Genomic DNA, 23,026 nt, shown 5'->3' with positions numbered 1-23,026 from the left:
GACCTGAGCCAAAGGCAGATGGCTAACCAACAGAGCCACCTAGCCACCCCTTCCTAGCTCATTAAATGGATTAAGGTCCAATATTCCCATTTACTATGATGTTTATACTTCCCTACATTTGGACAGTGAGATTCCCTTCACGCTGACTCCTACTGGCACACCTCCACTGCCCCCTGAGGATTTCTTTACTTTCTGCCCCAATAATATGCTCCAGGCACAGGGGCCCCTTTCCCTACCTCAGCCCTGGCTCTGGCCTTTCCTCTGAGGAGCTCTGGTTCCTCTCCAGGGACAGTGAGCTTTGGAAGCCCAGACCTGGGCATGGGGTCTGCTCACTGCTACTTGGAAATCACCATCCCCGGGGTTGTCAGGAGGTGCAGCTAGAAAACACGAGCACAGGCCACCCTCGTTATCCAAATATCCCATCTCTTAGTTGGCCTATACTAAATTTTCTTTACAACCCTCAAGTCATTGGCAAAGCTCCTGTGATCACCAGACCCTCTGTGCACACACAGAGGGAAAGAACTGTCGTCTGATGTGCATGTCCCACTGAGGCAGGACGAGGCGATGCTCTGCCTCCTTGTTTCTGCTCTCAAACTAAACTAGCATCCTGTTTTGTGCCCTAGTGAGTGCCACGTTGTTCATATTTCTGGGCTTTTTGGCGGGGTCACCATTAGAAACGGTCCCTAAGCACGGTGCTCAAATGCTGTGTGGCATGCCCGCATGCAAGAAGGCCAAGGCCAGCCTTACAGACACAATATGGGCTGCAGGAGCTTCCTGAGGGCATGACTCCCAGCACTGCTGGCCATGCATTCATGCCATCCATCCTAAACAAGGAGTCTTCGACAAACTCATGTGGGAAGTAAGACTACATACTGATCGGTAGATGAAGATGTCAGGACGAGAGGCCCACAGAAAGCCAGCCTTGCATTTCCCGGTCTTCACTAAGTCAGTGTCTGTAGAGACTTTACAGGACACACTGCTATAAATAAGGAGAACCAACAGTCATGAATCCATGCACTTTTACACACAGAGACACCTAAAATTGTATTTCTATATCACCCTCTGCATGTGCGTGCACATGCAGGAAAAATCCATTTGAGTGTGTGGCACTCCTTGTGATTTTATACATTTCTTCAGGGTGCTTTCTAATCATTCTTTTTTTTTTTTTTTTTTTGGCGATTTTTTTTTTTAAAGCTTTAATTTATTTATTCATGAGAGACACAGAGAGAGAGGCAGAGACATAGGCAGAGAGAGAAGCAGGCTCCCCGATGAGCGGGGAGCCCAATGTGGGACCCAATTCCAGGACCCCGGGATCATGCCCTGAGCCGAAGACAGACGCTCAACCACCGAGCCACCCAGGCATCCCTAATCAGTTCCCTTTCTGCGTGTGTTAGTATCTTCTCCAAAGTGGAAAACTGGTGTTTGGGGCTGTCCATTGACTGACTTATTTGCTCAATATAACCAACTTCCCAACCACTCCCCAGCCTCTGCCGCCCGCCACTGCTCACAGCACCCCTGCTTGCTTCCCGGACACCGGGCACCCAGGCCACATCACCACCAGCACCTCCACACCGTACCCCACCACCACCCCGCTTCCTCACATGCCAGGGGCTAGCACCTATGCCCTGGGAAAGGATAGACACAGTGGTTCGTGTAGGGGAAGTAACACCTCCAGGACTGTGTCTTCTTATCCATAAACATTTATTTAAATATTGTTTAGGTCCTTCTACAAAACTGTATTCTTTTCCCAAACCGTCTTGTACATACTACTTAGATACAATCCCAGGTACTTTAGATAAAGCTCAAACCATCATTTACAAAAACAAAAAAACTAAGGCGGGCACTTGATGAGTTGAGCACTGGATGTTATACTGTATGTTGGCAAACTGAATTTAAATATTTAAAAAAAAATTTTTTTTAATTAAAAAAAACAAAAAAGGGGGGGCACCTGGGTGGCTCAGTCAGTGAAGCATCTGCCTTCGGCTCAGGTCATGATCCCGGGATCCCAGGATCGGGTCCCGCATTGGGCTCCCTGCTCATCCGGGAGCCTGCTTCTCCCTCTCCCTCTGCTTCCCCCCCTGCTTGTGCTCGCCCTCTCTCCCTCCCTCTCTCAAATAAATAAAATCTTTTAAAATAAATTAATTCATTAAATAAAAAACAAAAAAAAGTAGCATGACTTGAACAGAGAGAAACTGCAGAATTCCCTCGAATGTTATAATAAATCATACCTCAGAGGCACTTGGGCTGGGGTGGGAGCCTCTCCCCACCACTGGGCAGGAAAGTTCTATTTCCCCTATAAGAGGAAACACAGGAAAGGCACTGATCTGGCTAAAATGACGGGGATCAAGGAAAAATCTGCGTGGTCCCCAAAAATGCAAGTGAATGAGGCTCCCCAGGTGTGTGCACAGAGAAGTTCAGTCCCTCACTTCTGAGTCCAAGAAGCACACGCTGGATCGCGGAGCACAGACTGCGGGGATGTTCGAATGGCTGGAAAATGTCTGCAGCTCCACCATAGGAGCACCGAGCTCAGCAAAACCCCACTGCAACTTCTCAAGGCAACTTCTTGATTAACGTCATGTTAAATGCCCAAAATCCCTTTTACATGGGCAGTTCCTCGGAGCTGGGAACCTCCCACCCTACGCCTCCACCCGGCGCCCAGCTCAGGGGAGCACCCTGTCACTGGGGTGCAGAGGCCACGTGCGGCCACCATCCCAGCAACGGAGCTTCACCTTCCCTCTGGGGCTTCTGCCCAATGAAGACAGGCTCCCCTCAGTGACACATTCTGCGGTTCCTAAACATTCTAAAGGGGACACTTGACATTTACAACAATCATAAATGTTGGGTTTCCTTTAACTAAACAGATGTTCTGCCTTTTATGGAAATCTCAGCAAACAAACGTGTTGGCCTGAGTGGGCTGAGCTGGAGTGGAACTCTCCATAACCTCTCCCAAAGCCCCAGAAGACTCGGCTCTCCCAGCTCCCACCTGGCCTGCCCTGTCAGAGCCCCCAAAGCCTCCCCCACCCATCTATCCACCTCAGACCCACTCAGACAGGGATGTGCCCAAACTCCTCTCGCACCCCCAACCTGGCCTCAGCCGCCCAGGTTCCTCGCAGGCTCCAGCTCCCACCAGAGCAGACCAAGGAGACTCTGCTCTCTACCACCATGCCTCCACCATTCCTACCCCCCGAGCCCACCCTGGTCCCACACCTGGCCCAGGTGAAAGCCAAGTCCTCCGTGAGACTGCCCAACTCCCCTCCAAGGCTGGCTGTGGCACATGGGGCTTCTGGCAGAGGGCCCTCCTTCTCCCTCTCTGTTCAAGGTGCTATCCTGATAATGACCTATCCATCAATCAGGTATGCTGACATCTGCACTATATTAATAAATAAATATTGTACTTTGCTTCAAATCCAGAGCAGATATAGCCACAGTTGGCATTAAGACTATAACCCATTACAAAGGATGCTTATCTACTCCCAAACCAAGGCTGCTTGGGATAAAAAGAAATAGCTTTTATTACGACCACAAGAGTGGGGAGTTCAGAAGACAAAACTTGAGTGGTGCCTCCTGGGACAGGGCGGGCAGGGGAAAGCTAGAAAGCAGCTCGAGGAATCTTCCGGAAGTTATACTCTTGACCTGGACTAAGACGCATGGCTGTGGACATTCATCAAGCTGCTCTCTGAGGTCTATGCACATCACTGGCTGCAGAGGCAAGGTCACCACCTCTCATCCCACCTGCCCTGTCCCAGCCCAGTCACGTGGGTTGGTGCCCAGTCCTCAGGTTCACCTTGCACCTGCTAGACTCCAGGTGCCTCCCCACCTGCTCCTCCATTCACAGGCTCACCAGCCTGGGCTTATGGCACAGCTCAGAGCCAGCCATCTTCCTCCAGCTTGGTCACCCCGTTTCTACAGTTCCCCAGCTGCTAGTTTCCCTAGCCTTAACACGCACCCGCGCACACACACACAGGGTACTTAACCCTGAGGCCCAGGAAAGCTTCCAGAGCAGGGACCATATTTCAAAGGTCAGGGAAGCAGGCGGACAGGAAACTATGAGGGCAGGTCTGGGGGGAGTGGAGCAGGAAAGAAGAAATCAGTTGTAAAAGATACAAGAAAATGAAGCTTCAGATGTCTTAGAGTACAAAGAAGTTTAGAAAAAAACCCTTAAATAGTATTTTCATTAAACAAGGAGCTGGGCTGGGCGGGGGGTGGGGGTGGGGGGGGTCCCTGCTGCCACCCTGTGTAAGGGGGCTGTGCCCTGGGGCAGGCAGGACGACACTGTGGCCCATGCTAAGGAGGAGCCTGAGCTCAGCTACTCTGGAAAGTCCTAGAAGATGAGCAAAGCCCCAGGACCTGACACAGACCCACTGAGCACCTGTCAGAGGGACCCCTAGGAATCAGTTGGGGTAGCACACTGCCCCCAAGGGCCACTCTGAAGGTCCTGACCCTGGCCCAAGTAACATGGACCCCTTCCAGAGGTGACTATGGGGCCGTAATTCCCACCCAACATAGGCTCACCCCCAATGCAGAACACCTCCCGGGATGACTGTCAGATGATCATCAAGCCTCCCACCTGGCAAGTCCTGGACACCCCTTCACAACTGAAGCCAGCTCCCCCAGCCCCCAGCCCAACTCCCACATGGGTCAGCAGACTCCAGAGGGATCTGCTGTGGGCTTACTGCCCACTCACTCTCTATCTTAACCCAACTCAATCTCATAGCACCTTCCCTGCCCCGCCGCCTGGCCTGAGGGAAGAGCAGTTTTACCTCTTTCTCTTTTTTTTTTTTTTTTTTTTTATGACCAAAAAAAGCTGGACCTCCAGCAGCTCACTGAGGCCACATAGCACACAAAAGGTGGGGCCCAGGGATGGAGACCCCGATCCTAAGTTGGCTTTTTCCTCCACTACCACCACCACACCACACGTCACCCACGTCTATCTGAGGGCACAAATCCCAAAAGCAACCAACAGGCAACCTCAAAGAATGTAAAAGTTGACAGATCTCACTAAATCTCTTGACAGGAGTGGGCAGGGGCTTACTCTGACCTTGGACCCAGACACAAAGCCGGGCTACTCTATACAGTCAGCAGAGTGAGGAGACCACTGCCCAGAGGTGACAAGTGTGAAGAAGCAGTGGTGATGGGAAAGAACAGTGCCAGTGATGTCCCCTGTTACCTTGGGCACTATAGAGCTCACACACCAGTAACCACCCCATTTCCCCAACCTGTGGAGTGAGCCTATAGAGAGCAGACACCATCTAGCATGTAACTGCCATTTTAAAGGCTCTGAGAAGTCCCACAATGAGGAAACCTAGTTCATGTCCTATACCCAGGATTTCCCAAGTGTATCTGATGAAAGAGCACCATTTAGTTTTGACCTAGGGGACACATTTTGAGAAAAAGTGGCCTGGAGGTAAAGTGAAATGGAAAACACAAAAGCAAAACTGAATGGGACACGTCAGCAGAGACTGAGCAGAGGCACCACAGATCCTATCTCCAGCCCATCACACTTACTTCCCATCCCCAGCCACCTCCTCCCCTTTTCGTGAACAAGAAGACTGATATATCCAAGTCTGGGGGCTCTCTGAGGCTCTCTGGGGGCTCTCACATGGTCTTCTGGCCAGAGGATGTCAGTCCTGACAAAGAGGCTTTCTCCATCCGGTTACTGGGAAATCATTTGCAACCAACCACCCCAGATACCAATGACCCAACAAGCTCCAGGACGCTGGTCTACACAGGCAGGTAAGCATCCTACCCCCACAACATGGCTCAGAACTGGAAATGACCCCAACTGCCTGGGACCCCAAGCCCAGTTCCTTGAACGCAGCCCCAGAAGTGCACGGGGCTCCAGAGCTGGTGCCAATGCCAGGGAGGGAGGGCACAGCCCACACCAGGGCCAGTTACCAGAGATGATCGCCCTTTCCAAAACAGAGTCCATTAACGGAGTGCATTGGTGGTGGATGTCAGGGTCTGGTTACAAACACTGCAGAGATTTCCCTGTGAGGGAAAGTGCTGCTCCCTGAAGCCGTTTCCTCTACCAACTATGTTGTATTTGGGCAAATATATAAGTTTCACTGCGGTGACCCTGTAGGTGCTGACAGGTAAGGGAGCCAGAAGCAGGGGCCCAAGCACCTGTGAGGGACAGAAGTGGGTTCCCCAACAGGCACCCCAGTCTCTCCTTCCCTCCTGTTCCTCATGAGCTTGTGCTCGCTCTCTCGTGCTCGCTCTCTCACACACACACTCACATGCACTCACTCTGCAAGCCCTAATTTAGCAACCGTGGAATGTTACTAGCTCAGTGATACCTAGGACAAGTTTGTAGGAAATACGACATTTGATTTATGTTTGCAAATGTGCGTTTTCACTAATTAGAAGGTTTAGGGCAGAGTAGGGAAAAATATGTATTTCAGAGTCCCAGTTGGACTTGCCAGAAACCAGCCCATTACTAACATTCTTATTTTCGACAAAATATAGCATTCTGATTACATACCATTTCGGCTCAACAGCTCCCCGCTCCCGGAAGTGGCCCAAGGCCATGGCAGGGACTGACCCGGAGGCCCTGGGGGGCTGACTCTGCCAGCCCATTCCAGCGAAAGGGGAGGCAGGAGCTTCCACCCAAAGTCCTGAAGGCCCCATGGAAACGGGCACCAAGGTGGCTGCTCAGGTTCGTACAGAAGGTGGGGCCACCCAGGAGAGCCTTCTGGCCTGGGTCCTCCCCACCTCTTATAATGAAGGCCACGTATCTAAATGCACTGGGGGCTCTGCAGCCTATTTCCTTTATAGATGAAAGAAAACACTTTTATAATTCAAACTGCAATTAAGGAGTAGGCAGTGGGGCCTCAGTCTGCCAATTTGAGTTCTGCGTGATCCCAAGCAAGTTCTGCAGGCTCTCCTAACCTCAGTTTGCTCATCTATATAATGGGCACCCAGTCCCCAGAGTGGCGGCAAGGATTCAATGAGTCAATCGAACATCCCTCAGAACCTGCCTGGCACACTGTAAATGTGTAGTAACCGTGAGCTACTTTTATTTATTAAGCCTAGTTATGTGTATCACGGGTGTTCGAAGGCAGGGTACCTTGACCAAAAAGTAAAGATATCATGTAATGCACACCCTAAATAAAAATGCACACCCCAGAGAAACATTCTTAATGGACATCAGTATAAAATCCATCCTAAGTGCAAGCTTTTATGGGTCTCTTAACAGTCCTTGGAAATTAACCAAGGAGGTGCTAAGGATCCTGCACTTGTGTGCACGCATGTATTATGTGGGAGCACATGCAGCTGTGCGGTCCATGGCTCCCAAGGAGCACATGCATCACCCATGTCAAGCGCAAAAGGGACAGGCCAACCAGCCAAGGAAGGCCCGAGGTCCTGCCGACTCTGGGGATGTCCACCGGGGTCTACCTGGCTCTCCGGCCAACTCTGCCTCTGCAATTGTCCTAGACACCTGCCCTTTGGCCAGGGACACCAGTATTTGATGCCAGAAAGAAGGGGCCAGATCAGCTCCAGGTAACATAGTCCCAGGATGCACAAAGGCAATGCACATACAAGAATTTAGTGCACGGCTACACAGCAAACTAAAGAGTTAGAAACAAAGGTGCACAGGGCCCCGGTGCCTCTAAGCAACCCCCCTTCCTCCCCACCCCCCGCCAACAGTCAGCGGGAGTGTCAGCGGGAGTCCCTAACCCTGCTGGCACAGACTGGTCCTTTCCACTGAAGTGGGAGAAGGTGGGACGACTGCAGCGGCCCCACCCCGCCCCAGGCCCACTGGCGAGGAAGACTGCGTTTTCCCTGTGTGGTCACAGAGATCTCATTGTTCTGCTCCACAGAGAGGAAACGAGAACTGAGCTCAGAATGCATTTTGGAATTGGCAGAAAAGAACATCTGGGAAAGGAAATGCATTTCAGAAACAAACATACCTTTGTACCAGCTTTTATTTTCTTTAAGTGTTGCACAAAAAAAAATAATAATAAAGGCGTGCCAAATTTACCATCACTCTACAAAATCTCCTTTTTTATGGGGCAAGACTGGGAGGCTCTGCTTTCAAATGATCTACTGTTCCTGAAAAAAAAGCAGCCCGCTAGGTGCTGAGGCCTCGAGGCTGCTGCCAGGAGCCAAACAAAAGACCTCAGGCTCGCAACACTTCTGTCCCAGGCAGAGCAGAGTGGACAGATAGAAACCATGGTTCTTGGTCCCTGCTGAAACCCTGTCCAAAGCCCCTCTGGCCACTAACATGTCTTGAAAAGCTGGAGCTTCTGGGTCCTGAATATCTTATGCAGGTCTGGGGGCTGCCTGTAAATGCTCAGCACTTTAGACCAGCTCTGATTATTCTCATTATACTTGGAAACAAGTTAAGCTTCAGATCTGAAGTTTTGTAAGAATGTGGAGAAGCCTGAAATGAGCATTTGGGAGGGCCCTGGGTGCGCAGGGGGGGGGGGGGGGGCTTTTTCAGTATGTGGGTATGTGGAAGAGGGGACTGGGTAACCTGCCCAAAGTCACCCTCTGCTAATCAGCAACACGGGAGAGCAAAGAGGACAGGTTCGTACCAAAGCACTTGAAATTCACTCATTCAGGGCACCTGAATGACCCCCAGATCTCTCTGCAGAAGGGTCAGACAAGGGAGGGGCATCCAGTCCCCAAGGCACTGCGGTGACCTACCACACTCCAAGGAAGAAGCCCAGCATCTCAGCCTCTGCCCCCAGGGATGGTGGCCTCCCACCCCCTGACCATATATCTGGGTCCTGTGTTTCAGTACAACCCTTCTGTGCCCAGGGAGAAGAAACGGAACAGAGAGATGCACCTGGAGCCTGGGACTCCAACTGCTCCTTCTTGCGCAGAGAGAGTAGGTCCCAGAAGAGTGCTGCTTAGAAGGGGGAGCAGGTAAGGCTGGTGGGTCGGCAGGCCCTCCTACTCATCTCCGTGGCTCCTGCCCCAGGCCCCCCGACCCCCAGCATCCCAGCAGAACTCTGTACAGGGTCCAGGTGCTCCTCAGATTCAATGTCCACATCTGTAGGAAGGGGGTAAGGACATACCAACCATTAAAACCACACGGCAACCCGGCACTGTGCCTACACACTCCCCAAGGGCCCCCTTATAAGGACCACTGGGCTTCAAGAGTGCCTCAGGGGCTCTAAGCCTGGAGCTACAGGTCTCCCTCATGACAGAGTCTAACATTTCTGTCGCACACTGAGCAGCATGCAAGGGTGGAGGGAAGGAGTGCCTGCCCCTCACTGGCTCACTCTCCAAACAGAGGTCAGCACTCTGAGCCTCTCTGGTGACCATGGAGATGTGGCCCAGCCTCCCTGCCTCCGGGGCTGCTGTGAAGGTCAACCATGGAAGAAGAATGGCCCGCCAGGGAGAGAGGCCACCCCACTCTCCCAAGAGGGAGTGACCAATGCCAAGGAAATCAGGGTCCAGATAGCACAGGAGCCAGGCCTGGGCAACAGGCACAGGGTGGAGGGGTGCCCTCCCTTCACAGCCTCACCTCCAGGACAATCACCACTGGCCAAGGGTCAGAGTGTTCTATTCCCAGATCTGGCCTGGCCATGACAGAGCCGCTGCCTGCCTGTCTTCATCCTGTTCCAGGGGCCTAGTTTGGGGCCAGGAGCACCTGCTAGGGGCTTAAATTACTCTCGGGCTAGAGGCAACAGGAAGTCAGGAAAGCCAGCCTAGGCCGAGGAAGGGACGGGCAGGTCCCACCTAGGTTCATAGCCAGAGGGCAGGTGCAGAAGAAGGGCCAGGAGCTGAGGGCTGCGGGGTCTGCTCCCCTCCTGCAGGCTGTAGAGAGAGGGAGATGGCAATGGGAGACCCAGCCTGGCACCCGAGCTGGAAGGCAGCCTCTCTAATTACGGAGTGCCTGCTGGGCACAGGGCCCCATCAGGAACCCAGGGCAAAGGCACTGACTGTCCCCATCCCAGGGCAGGGAAGCCAGATGGAGCAGGGACCTCACCTGAGGGTGAAGACTTGGTGCCTGGGCTCCCTTCTCTGCCTCCAGGGGGAAGGCCAATGGACACAAGAGGACTAGAGATGACTGCTGGCTGGCCAGGTGGCCGATCCAGTGGACAGGAGGCCCTGCCCAGCCCGGGACCCTGCCAGGCAGGCCAGTGAGCCAGCAGTCAGAAGACAGGCAATGGGGAGAGAAGAAAGCGGGGCTACCAACAACTTCCTGTGAGCGGGGGCGAGGCAGGCAACACCTACAAATAGACGGGGTGGGGGCTCCAAATGAAAGAACTAGAGGTAAACACCCCCCACCACACCTCGGACAGAGCAAAGTCCCAGGAAGATCCTCACCCCCACAGACACAAGCACCTGCTCTCCCAGCCGCAGGGCTTCCAGAGCACACCCCTACCAGGCTTTACCTGGGCAAGGAAGCAAATTCAGCGGAGTGATTGGGTTCAACATGGCCATTACCGCAACGCAGCACTCCACCTTCTAACGAGTCTGAGCTAAGATGGTTTCAGCCAAGCCACCGCTTAGCTGGAGTTGAACCTGACTCCAGGATCCCCTGAGGGCCCTCTCCCTGGAGAATCACAATTACGATTGTAATAATAATCCTAATAGCTAATAATTATTGAGCCCTCACTGGGAGCCAGCCCCATGCTAAGCACTTTACAGCCTCGTTGCATCCTCAGGCAACAATTTTCCCCTGACATGTGAGGAAATTGAGACCCAGAGGGGTTAACACACTTGCCCAAGGCCACGGAGCTGCGAGCAGAGCCAGGAACGCAGGCCAGGCCGGAACAGGTGGAGGCAGCCTGCACTGCCCGGGCTTCCAGGCTCCCAGGGCCCCCGGGGCTCCCTACTGGGATGCCTCTGCAGCCCCCTCTGCTGCTCATAATAACCCTGGGCAGGTCAGCAGGAGAGGACACTGCGGTACAGCATGTCCTCGGTCCAAGGATCCCCACCACAGTGACTCTGCTGGGAGGCAGAAAGCTCCGAGGGGCAGCTGCTACATGGAAACCCATACCACACTCATGTGCTACAGTGACCTTCCCAAGTATTCCCCAGTGACCCATCTGGCCTTTGGTACCATAGGCAGGCAAGAAGAAATGAGGCCTTCCTGCCTTCTTCACACCCACAAAGAGCAGAAGGGGGTCACTTTAACCAAATGCGTCCCCTATCCCTTTTGATAGGGAGGACCTCACTGGCCATGGATGGGAGCACACTCCTAACTCTGCATTCCCACTTGCTTCTGCATCCTGCTCTGCTGATACCAGCTAGTGAAGCTCAGGAAAACCCAGCACCTCTCCAGCTCCCAGCCATCTAGGAGAGACCTTGCACTCTTACTGTGGTAAGAAGAAATCAGTGATTACATGCCTGGAGACTCTGGAAACTCTGTCTCACAGGCCCCTGGTCAGGAAGCACCCTAAGAGGATCCCTCTGCCTGTGTAACAGAGTCCCATCTGTGAAACATCCTATTCCATCCTGATGGAGTGGGGCCCCAAGAAAGCCTGGTCACACAGACAGGTCTCAATAAGTGGGTCTCACAGGGATGCAGGAGCCTGGCTGGAGAAATGCTTTGGGGTGGTGGGGGTAGAGAGTTCCTGAGCAGGTCTTTCTGGATCCTCATAGATGGAGCCCAGCGCCTACCTCATGGCCAGACCTGCCTGGATCCTGGCATGGGTTCCATTCACCCTCCAAATCAGTTATTTCCAGCCCATATCCATGGCCCTAGGGGTCATGGACACTGAGAGGTGCCACTGGTACAGAAAAGCTGAATGCAGACACCCCTCTGAGGGCAAAGGGAACACGAGCCTCAGTTTCTGGCTGCTGCTGGTGGGCCTTATAGAGCTCTAACCAGCTGTGCCTGGCCACCTGCACATGCGCAGCCGCAATCAATAAGCAGGAAGGGTTGGGGCACCTGGGTGGTTCAGTGGTTGAGCGTCTGCCTTCAGCTCAGGGTGTGATCCTGGGGTCCTGGGATCAAGTCCCACATCAGGCTCAGCGGGGAGTCTGCTTCTCCCTCTGCCTCTGTGTGTCCTCACGAAGAAAGAAAGAAAGAAAGAAAGAAAGAAAGAAAGAAAGAAAGAAAGAAAGAAAGAAAGAAAGAAAGAAAGAAGAGAGAGAGAGAGAGAGAGAGAGAGAGAGAGAAGGAAAGGAAAGAAAAGAAAGAAAGAGAAAGAACCCAGGAATGGTAACAACCAAACAGATGAAAACTACTCTTTTGAGTGATCGTCCTCAAGCTCCACCACTGGCCGCACAAGTGCCTCCAGCAAGAAGGTGGGGATTACATGAAAACTAGAGGAGAGTCAGCAAGGCCATTCCACCTACTGTGCTGTGCTCACCTGGGGGCCACACGGGCAGAGACCTCCCAGGGCTGCAAACGGCACACACTGCATCCTCCCTAGGGACACGACACAACGTGACACGCTGTACCCAGCCCAGCAGGTTGGGGGCCTGGGGCAAAGGGTGACATGTCGGGGCTGCTCTGTTCAGCAGATACAATACCAGGCAGTCACCTGCTCTGTGGAGAGAGGCAAAGCTAGGGCCACAGCCAGCACCAAGATGACCAGGCCGACACTCCTCTCAGGCAAGAGGTGCCCACCCAAATCCCCTGTGCCGGGGCTGCTCCCTGGCAGGGCTAGGGATCCAGCACCTTGGCCCTCATGAGCTGATACTGCTCTGGCCTGTGGAAAAGGAGAACTCTGTGCAAACACAGGTGACACCGAGAGAACCAGCACAAATGACCCCCAGAGTGAGTAGGTATTTCATGGACGCTGGACTCCAGTTAAGTATGTTCAGGATGCACTGGGTTTCTTGAAATAAAACAGCTTTATTTGTAGTAGGCCCTCTCAGAGTCCATATCTCAGGAATATGACTCTCCATTGGGGAAGTGGGTCCCACACTTGGCCCCACAAGCCTTCTGTTATGAAGGACAGGTGCTCTGTAATCTGGGAAACACAGCATGCTGGATGCCAGGATGGGGGTGGGAACTTACCACACTGTAGATCTAGGGGCCAGAGGGGATAAGGATAGGAAAGATTGGCTCCCTGGACAGACGAGGTCTTGGGAATCCTCTAGATAGCTACTGAGCATCTACTACATGCAAGACAGCAGGTGGAAAGACAAGCATGAAGGCAGCCCCTGTCCCCAAGGCCCTCTCAGGCTGAGTGGGTCATGGAAGTTTCTGGACTCCAAGGAGACAGCTCTGTCTGGAGAAGCACTCATCCCAGGGAGCACAGGAGAGGGCTAAAGCCAGCCTGGGGGCAGCGTGGAATCCCAGGCCAAAAAGTCCCAACTTCAGATGTTGGGAAATTGCTGTCATTTTCTGAGAAGGGGAAGGAAGGACATGATGAAACTAGTTTTGGAAAACATAATCTGGCCAGAGTAAAAGGTAAATGGGCAGGGGGAGGTTCTAGGAGACTTGCTAGAAGCTGGTACAGTCTCCCACCCCAAGGGTGAGTACTGTGGGGGCCTAGAGGGGAGGTCTTGGAGCTGGGGAAGGGGTGGTGATGGAGAGGAAGGAAGCACCAGGGCTTTCCAACATGTGGGAGGGAACAGAGACCAGGCCTGCACCACAGAGCAGAGGAAGAATGGGTGTCAGAATCAGCCCCGTGCTCCAGCCTCAGTCAGGAGGAATCTGGGGCATGGGGCAAGGGGGGGGGGGTGGGCAAAACAGTGTACACTCCCACCAGGCTCTTTTTGGAACCAAATCTGTTCTGGGGAAAGTTCAGAGAAATGGTCTTCCCTCCCTCCTCCACCCCCTCACCCCCGCAAAAAAAACAGCTGGAGGACACATTTTGCTCTGAAACCATCTTGCAGCGAGGACATCACTTCAGCTCCCATCTCGGAAAAGGCCTGCTCCTCCCAGGGTGAACTCCAGGGTGGCAGCTGCTGCAAGTGGACAGTCTGGAAGGCACCCAGGCACCCCCGGCTAACATGTTCTGGCCAGGGCCACGCGCTCGGGCGGCTTTTAATGCCCTATTGAGCAATTGCCTAAGAGTTCTGCTAGGCAGGAACCACCTCCCTATTGGGCTAATAAAGGGGTGCAAGCCAGGTAAGAAATTAAAGTTACTCACATTTTGTTCTGGAATGAACTAGGGGAGGGGAGCAGTAATTTACACGGTAATTATATTTCCCTTCGGGCTAACGATGGAATTGGTTGCATTAAGAGCTCATCTCCCGAGCAGACGCTGGTGTGCCGGGGAACAGGAGCGTGGCTGGCTATCTGGCACAAATGTCACCTCTGGAGCACTCCATGTGCCAACAGGAAACAAAAGCATGAAGACCAGCTCCTTCGTGGCGGAAGAAGATGAATTTACTTCCACAGCCCGAGGCCAGCTTACTTGTCAGAGACCACTTCTAAAGTCCAGCCCTCCGACACCTGTTGAATGTGACCACTCACTGTCTCTGGATCAAGAGATCAAAGGATGAAACCTGATAGGCTGGCTCTGAAGTTTATCACCAAAGAATAAGCGTACAAGAACAGTCAATACAATGTTTTAAAGACAATAATGAAGAGGGAGTCTCTGAATACACTCAGTCTCTAGATACACTGTGATGCTATAGGAGTTGAAACAGCACACTGGTACAGAAAGACACCCACAGGTCAATGGAGCAGAATAGAAGATGTCAGAATAAGGAGCCACGCCATCTGTGAACACTGCACATGACATAATGAGTGGTATTTTAAGTGAATGAGGATAGAATGGGCCATTCCAGAAATGTGTTGGGACAATTCTCCATCCACTGATGGAGGTGGGGGAGGGGCACATCAGGAACAGCTCAGATCCTTACCTGATACCATATACCTCCCCAAAATCAGATAAAATAACGTCTGAATACAGAACACAAAACAATAACAGCCCTGGAAGAAAATAAAGGAAGAGGTGTTTATAATCTAGAGGTAGAGAAACAAAGCACAAACCCACACACCATGAGGGAATAGACACAGGGTTTTGATTACATGAAACTTTTTAATGCCTTTAGGATAATAAACCACCAGAAATAAGCATGAAAGACTAACTACAGATCAGAAGAAAAAACTGGAACAAATATAACAAAGAGTTACTGTCCATGCCCATAAACAGCTCCCACAAATCAATAAGAAAGAGAAACAACTCCACAGAAAAATGGGCTAAGGACAAGAGTAGGTAATTTACAGAAAAAGAAATACAAATGGCCAAACAGCCAAGAAGCCAGTAATGAAGGAGGTGCAAATCAAAACGTGTTCTAATTTTTAAACAAACTGATGATTTAAGAACAATAAAGTCTGGTCATTGCCAGCACTGGAGAGGGCACAGGAAAACACATCCTTTCACAAATGCCTGGGAAGGTACAAACTGGTGCAGCCTCTTTGGAGGACTCGGTCAGGAGCTCGAGAAACTTACAAGCGGATATACTCTTGGACAAGGAACGAATCCTACAGAAAAGCCTGTACACAAATGCATAGATATGCATGAACAAGGCAGTCACTGTGGCATGCCTTGTAATAATAATAATAATAATAATAATAATAATGCCTGATGGTGGAGGGGGGGTGGGGTAAGTGGGTGATGTGATGAGCACTGGCTGTCATATGCAACTGATAAATTATTGAACATTACATCTGAAACCAATGAGGTACTATATGTGGGCTAATTGAGTTTAAATTAAAAAATAAAACAATATGGGATCCCTGGGTGGCGCAGCGGTTTGGCACCTGCCTTTGGCCCAGGGCGCGATCCTGGAGACCCGGGATCGAATCCCACGTTGGGCTCCTGGTGCATGGAGCCTGCTTCTCCCTCTGCCTATGTCTCTACCTCTCTATCTCTGTGTGACTATCATAAATAAATAAAAATTAAAAAAAAAAAGCTATGAACTGTGGTAGATCCATATTATAAAACACTACTTAGGTTTTAAAAAGAATGAAAATCTGAAAGTAAAGATACAGAAAACATTTAAGATTCATTAGCAAGTAAAAAAGGCTACCGAATCACAGGTAAAGAGTGACTGGGTTTAGGTAAAAAATATGAACACAGCGTTCAAAACAATGTAATACATTTGTTACGATACGTATTAAAGGTCTAGTCATCTCTGAGGAGAGAAATAAAGTAGGCAATAAACAAAGATGTCCATCCACATGGAAATAAGAACCACAGTTAAGCAGAGCATATATATTCATGTATGTCTTGCATTTAAATATTTATGCGTATTTATAAAAGAAAATGGCCAACTGGTAGGAGCAAAGATGCTCAACGTCATGAGCGTCCAGGAAAAAGCAAATCAAAACCATAATGAAGTACCAGTTCACATCTACTAGGATGGCAAGAAAAGAAAAGAAAAGAAAAGAAAAGAAAAGAAAAGAAAAGAAAAGAAGAAAAGAAAAGAAAAGAAAAGAAAAGAAAAGAAAAGAAAAGAAAAGAAAAGAAAAGAAAAGAAAAGAAAAGAAAAGAAAAGAAAAGAAAAGAAAAGAAAAGAAGTGTTGACCAGGATGTGGAGACACTGGAATTCCAGGGCTGCTGCCGGCTGCATACAATCGTGCAGTTAGATGAATCCTCCAAAGAATCAAACACAGATGCACCATATGGTCCAGCAGCTCCACTTCCAGGCACATCCCCCAGAGTAACACAGAGGCTCAGGGAGGTGCTCGCACACCCACCTTCTCAGCAGCATTGTTCACAACAGCCAGCGGGGCAGGAGCCCCGGTGACAGGTACGTGGACAAACAAAACATGCATTACCCATGCAGCAAAGTATCATTCAGCCATAAAAGGGAATGGAGTTCAGTCACACGCTGCAACTCGGATGGACCCGAAAACATTACACTAAATGAAACAAGCCACACAAAAGGACAAATGCCGTGTGATTCCACGAAGAGGGGGTACGTACAACAGGCAGATTCGTGGCCATGGGAAAGTAAGAAGGCCACATCTGGGATGGAGCTGTAGAGAGGGAGAGATCATGGGGTTTGACTGCTCCACGGACACTGTTTCTGTTTCAGGCAATAAACAACCAGGGAAATAGGGGCACCTGGGTGACTCGGCAGTTGAGCGTCTGCCTTCGGCTCAGGGAGCGATCCCAGGGTCCTGGGATCGAGTCCCACATCAGGTTCCCCGCAAGGAGCCTGCTTCTCCCTCTGCCTGTGTCTCTGCCTCTCTTTCTCTGTCTCTCATGAATGAATAAATAAAATCTTAAAAAATAAAAAAACTGGGGAAATAGTGGTACCGGTCGCATGCCATTGTGAATGCAATTAATGCCACTGAATCATACACTTATAAGTAGGGGGAAAACAGGCAGAAATGGCAGAGCTGGGGGAGGGGTGACCATACTCCAGACCCGAGGATACAGGATTCCCAGGGGAAAGGGGAGCCCCGAGGACCCTGGGGAAGCCACACAGCCCAAGGGAACAGGAGCCGGGAGCAGCGGGGCCAGACAGTATGGCAGACAAGGTGCCTCTTACAGGAGCAGCCCTCCCAAAGACCTCTGAAGGGAGAAAAATGAAAGCCTCATCCTAGAAAATACCTCCAAGTTTAGGGCCAACTTGTTTCATTTTACAAAGAAGGAAACTGACGTTCATGGGAAGGAAGTGCACCCAGGACCTCAAGAGGGAGCCCGCAAGGGCCCAGTGTGTGTGCACCACTCTCTGGCTCTTCCAGGGACAGGAGCCTTACCATAGTTCCAAAGGGACACCTGAGACCCCAGAAAGCCTAAACTCTCCTCGTCTCCCTGAGCGGATCTTTGCTTTCCTTTAAGCACTAGAAAACTACTACGAGGCAATCTGAAAGCACTAAATTAAATACCAACAAATAAAGCAGATAATACCCAGAGAGTACAGATCCCCACCCCTGTGAAAGAGCTCAGATGTGACATCACCATGATAACCTTTCAAGGGGTCCATGGCAACGGAGACCCTGAGCAAAGAGGACACAGTGGACATGTGATTCTGGGCACAGACTGCATCTAGACCTGAGTTCCAGTGCTACTCGGCTGCTGTGAGGTAAGCACTCCCCTGGCAGGTGAGCAACAGGTGGGGCCTGGGGAGGGTTAACTGTCCACAGCCAGGTGGGTAAATGCTGGCCTGGGAGGCACACAGGAGATGGGGCTGCTTGGGGCTCAGAAGGGGCAGGATGGATGTGTACAAGGGCCCAAGGTGGCTCAGGGGAGTGGGACACCCTTACTTACAGGGAAGAGTCAGCAGCCAGGTCTGCTCCTGCTTGGAGCACCCCTTGGGGACAAGCTGGCACCAAACCCAGGCCCCCATCAGGTCTCAGCACTCCTGCCCACCCCCCCACTGGGGAAGGTGTTCTCAACCTTGACTTTGATCATGCTCTCCAGCACTTTGAAAAGGTAACCTGGCTACCTAGGGCAGGACCTCTTGGTGTCCTTGGCACTGCAGCCTGTCTTGAGGGAAGAGCCTCCTGGCCCCTCCTCATGGACACTAGACACCCTCCTCACAAACCCCACAAGCTAGATGCCACTTCTGCCCATGAGGAATCTGAGGCCACAAGCTAGCAGACCATTCCCAGAGTTGAAGAGAAAGCAGGGACCAGCCAGGAACAGCAGGCAGGACCCAGGGAGTCAGCTCTTGGCCAGACCCGCAGCTGCCTTGACAGGTCAGCACTGGGACCCATGCTGTCCCCAGGACAGCCACCCCCCACCTCCACCCCGGGAGCCTGTCCCACAGTACATATACTACTGCTTTCTGAGCAAATGTGCCAGCAGGTCCTGGATACAGCCCCTCACTCCATCAGAGTCTCCCCATTTTGAGAGCCTGTTAAGTGACTGTCCAAGACGCCGAATAAGCCACAATGTCCAGTGTCTCTCAGTGCTCTGGCAACACTAACCACAGCACTACAGCCCACCTCCCAGCATCCCTCCTCCCAGAGGCCAGCACCGGCCCTTAGCTTGTCCCCAGCCTCAGCCACCAGCTGTCACATCTCTGAACCGAGACACGGATCTAAGAACAAATCTGTTTGCTCCCAGCCCAGCTTAAAATGGCTTTCCTGTCCCAAACCCCACTCAGCACAGCCCATAGCCTGGGCCTGTTGAGAGGTCCCTAACCAAGATTGACCCATCGATGGGGTTGTTAAAGTGCACTCTATCCGATATACGATGGATATTGCTCAGCATTGAAAAGGAATGGAGCATGGACACATGCTACGGCATGGATGAATCTAGAAAACACTGAGAGTGACATAAGGAGTCAGACACAACACAAAAGGCCTACATATCATATAACTCCGTATACATGAAATGTCCAGAATAGGCAACTCCACTGAGACTGAAAGCAGACAGTGACAGGGGAATGGAAAGTTCTTGTCTAACGGGTGTGGGGTTTTATTTCAGGGAGACAGAAATGTTTGTAACTGGATTGAGCTGGTGGCGGCACAGCCTAGTCAATGTATTAAATGCCAATAAATTATATCCTTAAAAAAGATTAATTTTATATTACGTGATTTTCATTTCAATAAAAAAAAAAATCAAGTTGACACCTTTCACCTAGGACAGACCTGACTCCAGCCTACATTTCCGATCCCTCTGACTGAATTCTTCCAGAAGCTCCCATTGCCTTCTGGATCACATCTAGACTCTACATGGCAATCTGGCCTCTTTCAGTGGAGAAGACCACCTGGTGGTTGAGGACAGGACTCTGGGACTGTGAGGGAGCGCCCCCAGGGTCCACCTCTCCCACAGCTGCATACTTAGCTTCTGTCTGCCTACCTTCCCCGTCTACACAGGACGCCCTGACAGCAAAAGCCCAGCCTCATCTGCCATTCTATCACCGCACTTCACATGGCACCAGGGGTACCAAAGAGTAACGGCAGCAATGATAAGATCTGATGGAGTGCCAGGCAGGTGTTAACTCACTGGGCTAGTGATAGGAAGTATTATTATTCCATTTTACAGAAGAGAAAACCAAAGCACACAAGGTGGGCTCGTCTGCTCAAGCTCCTCCACATGGCAAGCACCAAGGCTGATGTTAGGCCCTGGTCCTCAGGCTCTGTCTGTCCCCACTGCTGATCACCTCGAGACCCCACCAGGGTTGCAGCAATAAGTGAGTCAGGGCAGTGGACTAAATATCGGATGCCGAAAAAAAATCCAGCTTGTGTAAAAACGGCTTTTGGACCTCCAGGCCAAAAAGATCAAGGACCCTATTACACAACAGGCATTGCAGTTCGGCCACCACTGGTCCCCACACCTGGGCCAGGGATGGTGCTAAGAGTTGTACACACAGCATTTCTTGCTCTTGAACTCTCCGGGGTAGGGGGGACCAGGTGAAGACATTGGACGCAGAAAAGCTAATCAAGTCATCCAAAGCCAAATAGCTCCTGAGCATGTAAAATCCAGGTTGGCCTGACCCCAGAGCTCCCCAATCTCAGCCCTGGCAAGCCCAAGCTGCAGGGCAGGCAGCCGTGCTGAGTCCTCACCTGACTGCACCCCCCCCACCCCACCCCTCCCCAGGGCACTGGGCAAATTCTGCTAAATGCCTGAGCAGTGATACAGTGTAGCTGAAATTAAATGGGTTCCAAATGCGGCAGGATCTCCACAGCAAATGTGGGATCATACAGGTTGACCGGGGTAAATTCTTGGATTTGAACAGGGAGGGTCAAAAGCACGTGGGCCCTGCTTTGAAAACAGGGGTTGGGGGACCTCTCTCAGTGGACTCCACACAGCACTTAATTATTAACTAAGCAGGACCCACCTGCCAGGCAGTGGGCCAGGCAGTAGGCATCTGCAGTAACCACCCTGGGAGGGAAGGGGGGTCCCAGACAGGTGGTCCTGCAGCAAGTGCTGTGAGGCCAGAGGGTAAGGAGGCCTGGGCCCGTGGAGCTGGGGAAGGCCATTCCCAGCACCGGGACCACTAAAACAAAGGCATTTCCGTGGGCTCACAGCTTCAAATTGCAACAGGAAGCAATCAGGAAAAATAATTAGCCACCAACTTACTGGCTCCACTCCGGACTAACGCATGAATCTAACACAGAAATCGGGGACAGAACATATCAAGAACAGTCAAAATAGTTGTGCAGAAAGAGCCCTCCTTCTCCTTCCATTTTAGGACTGGGTAGCCACTTTAGCCAGTGCTCTAAAACCCTTGTGTTGACATGCTTCCTAATGTTAAAATAATCAACTCTATTTTTGCCTCCTACAGGACTGCACTCCACAGATGTGATTCCTTCTCATTAGGGGCTTGAACCACAAAACGACAGGCGTTTGACTCCAGCAACGTCACCCCAAAAGGTACAGGAAATCCAAAACTGTAACGAAGTGAAAAGCAACACAGCCGGCTGAGAAACCCCACCTTTAAAACAAACATCTTCCAAAAAAAAAAAAAAAAAACTTTTGCCTCCGTGATCCAGGCATTTCCGGAAAGAAAAGAAGCAGCGTTGGCCTGAACTACCCAGATACTGTCATTGTTTTGTCATCACCTTGTTTTGCTAGTATCAGACATGGCCGAGAAATGTAAACACGCTCCTGAGGGAGATAAATTTGGGGTGAAACCGCCAACATTCTCTAGGCTTGGGCTGGGAGGCAAAAGGACCTGAGGAAACGCTCCCCTCAACGCCCCCCAAACCTCAATGAAGGGGCTGCAGCACTGGGAATGTGACCACAGAGCCTGGCCAGGACACCTCCCTGCAATGTCCCAACTGGAAATATTCAGGGAGACAGCTGTTTGCCTTAAAGAGGCCCAGACAAAGGGACCTGAGCCACCCACCACCACCGCCACCGCCACCGCCACCGCCACCGCCTCCGCCACCCCCCAAAAAATCTGCTACCAGCAGCAGAACAGCAGCCCGGGGAGCCCAGGGCTCTGTGGCCCTGTCCAGTCTGGCCAGCCACACTCCAGAAAAACAAAACACTCACGTCCAAACAGAATGATTTAGGTAGCAAGAGATTTGCTTCAAAACCACATGGCAATCTCCAAATTAAAAGAACATGTGTCGCGTTTCACGAGGCGCTTAGGTTTCCTGAGTCCTCCTGACCTCAACTCCACCCCTCGCTCGGGACACACCGAAAGTCGGAGAGAAAGGTGCCCGGCCCCCAGCTCCGCAGGGCCGCGCACCAGGGCCGCGCACCAGGGCCGTGCACCGGGGCTGCGCACCACGGCCGTGCACCAGCGCGGCACACGCGCTCCGACCGCGCCGTCGGCCCTCGCGGCGGCCCCACGCGCCCGCCCCCGCGGGGACAGCGGCCCGGCGCCACGGCGGGGGCCCGGGCGGCCGCAGGGGCCCGCGGACACCTGGCAGGTGTCGGTCCGCCCGGGGACGCGGCAGTGCCACAGGCCAGGCCGCCCGCCGCCGCGTCTCCGAACTTTCCCGCAACTTAAATCAGTTCTGGGGCGGCAGGCCCGCCGCGCGGCCCTCGGAAGCGGGCGCGCCGGAGTCCCCGAGCAGGGCGGCGAGGCCTCTCCGGGCCAAAGTCCGCGCTGCGCGCCCGCCGCCGCCCGGGGGCCACACGGTCCCGCGCGGCCGCACTGCGGGGCGCGCCCCGGGCCGCGGGCAGGTGAGGACCCGCCCGCGCCGCACCTGGCGGGGCCGGCGCCACCCGCACGCCCTCCGGCCGGCTCGGGGCGCGGACGGGCCCGGCCTCCCCGGGAGGGGCCCGGCGGGCGAGACAAAGGGCCGGCGCGCGGCCCGGGCGGGGGGGCCCCCGCGGCGCGCCCCGACTCGCCCCCAACTTGCAAAGTCGCTTCCGCGCGCCGCGCACTTGGCCGCCGGGCCATTGTCCCCGCGGCCCGCGCCACCTACCCGCGGCGGGGGCCAGGCTGCAGCACAGCGCGAGCAGCAGCAGCCGCGGCGGCGCCGCCTCCATGTTGTCCGGGGCCGGGCGGGCCCGCGCGCGCTCACTCGGGCTCCATGGCGCGGCGGCGGCGGCTCCTCGCGCGGCTCCCGGCGCCTGCCGCCTCCCCCCTCGGGCGCCGGGGACCAGGACGGCGGGGGAGGAGGGAGGAGGGAGGAGGCGCGGGAGCGGAAGCCGCGCCGCGTCTCCGCCCCCCGCGCCGCCGCGCCCTCCCGCGGGCGCCCCCCGGAGCCCCCGCGGCCCTCCCCGCGCCCCCCCCCGCGGCGCTGCCCCGGGGCGCGGGGAGGGCGCCGGCCTGACAGCCGCGGGGGCTCCGG

General features: G+C 53.0%; 1 protein-coding gene across 2 annotated transcripts in view; it reads right to left on the bottom strand.

Moving 5' to 3' along the window:
* The window catches only part of LRP5 (LDL receptor related protein 5), a 105,740-nt gene extending 82,930 nt beyond the window's left edge, over positions 1-22,810 (bottom strand). For both annotated transcript variants that reach the window (XM_077862679.1, XM_077862680.1), the window contains exon 1: positions 22,658-22,810. In XM_077862679.1, coding sequence (XP_077718805.1) covers positions 22,658-22,721 — 64 coding nt within the window. In that variant the 5' untranslated portion in view covers positions 22,722-22,810. The remainder of the gene's footprint in view (positions 1-22,657) is intronic.
* Positions 22,811-23,026: the final 216 nt, after the last annotated feature.

The sequence above is a fragment of the Canis aureus genome, chromosome 21 (genome assembly GCF_053574225.1).
Source record: "Canis aureus isolate CA01 chromosome 21, VMU_Caureus_v.1.0, whole genome shotgun sequence".
Lineage (NCBI taxonomy): Eukaryota > Metazoa > Chordata > Mammalia > Carnivora > Canidae > Canis > Canis aureus.
This window is presented reverse-complemented; position numbering and strand designations above follow the sequence as displayed.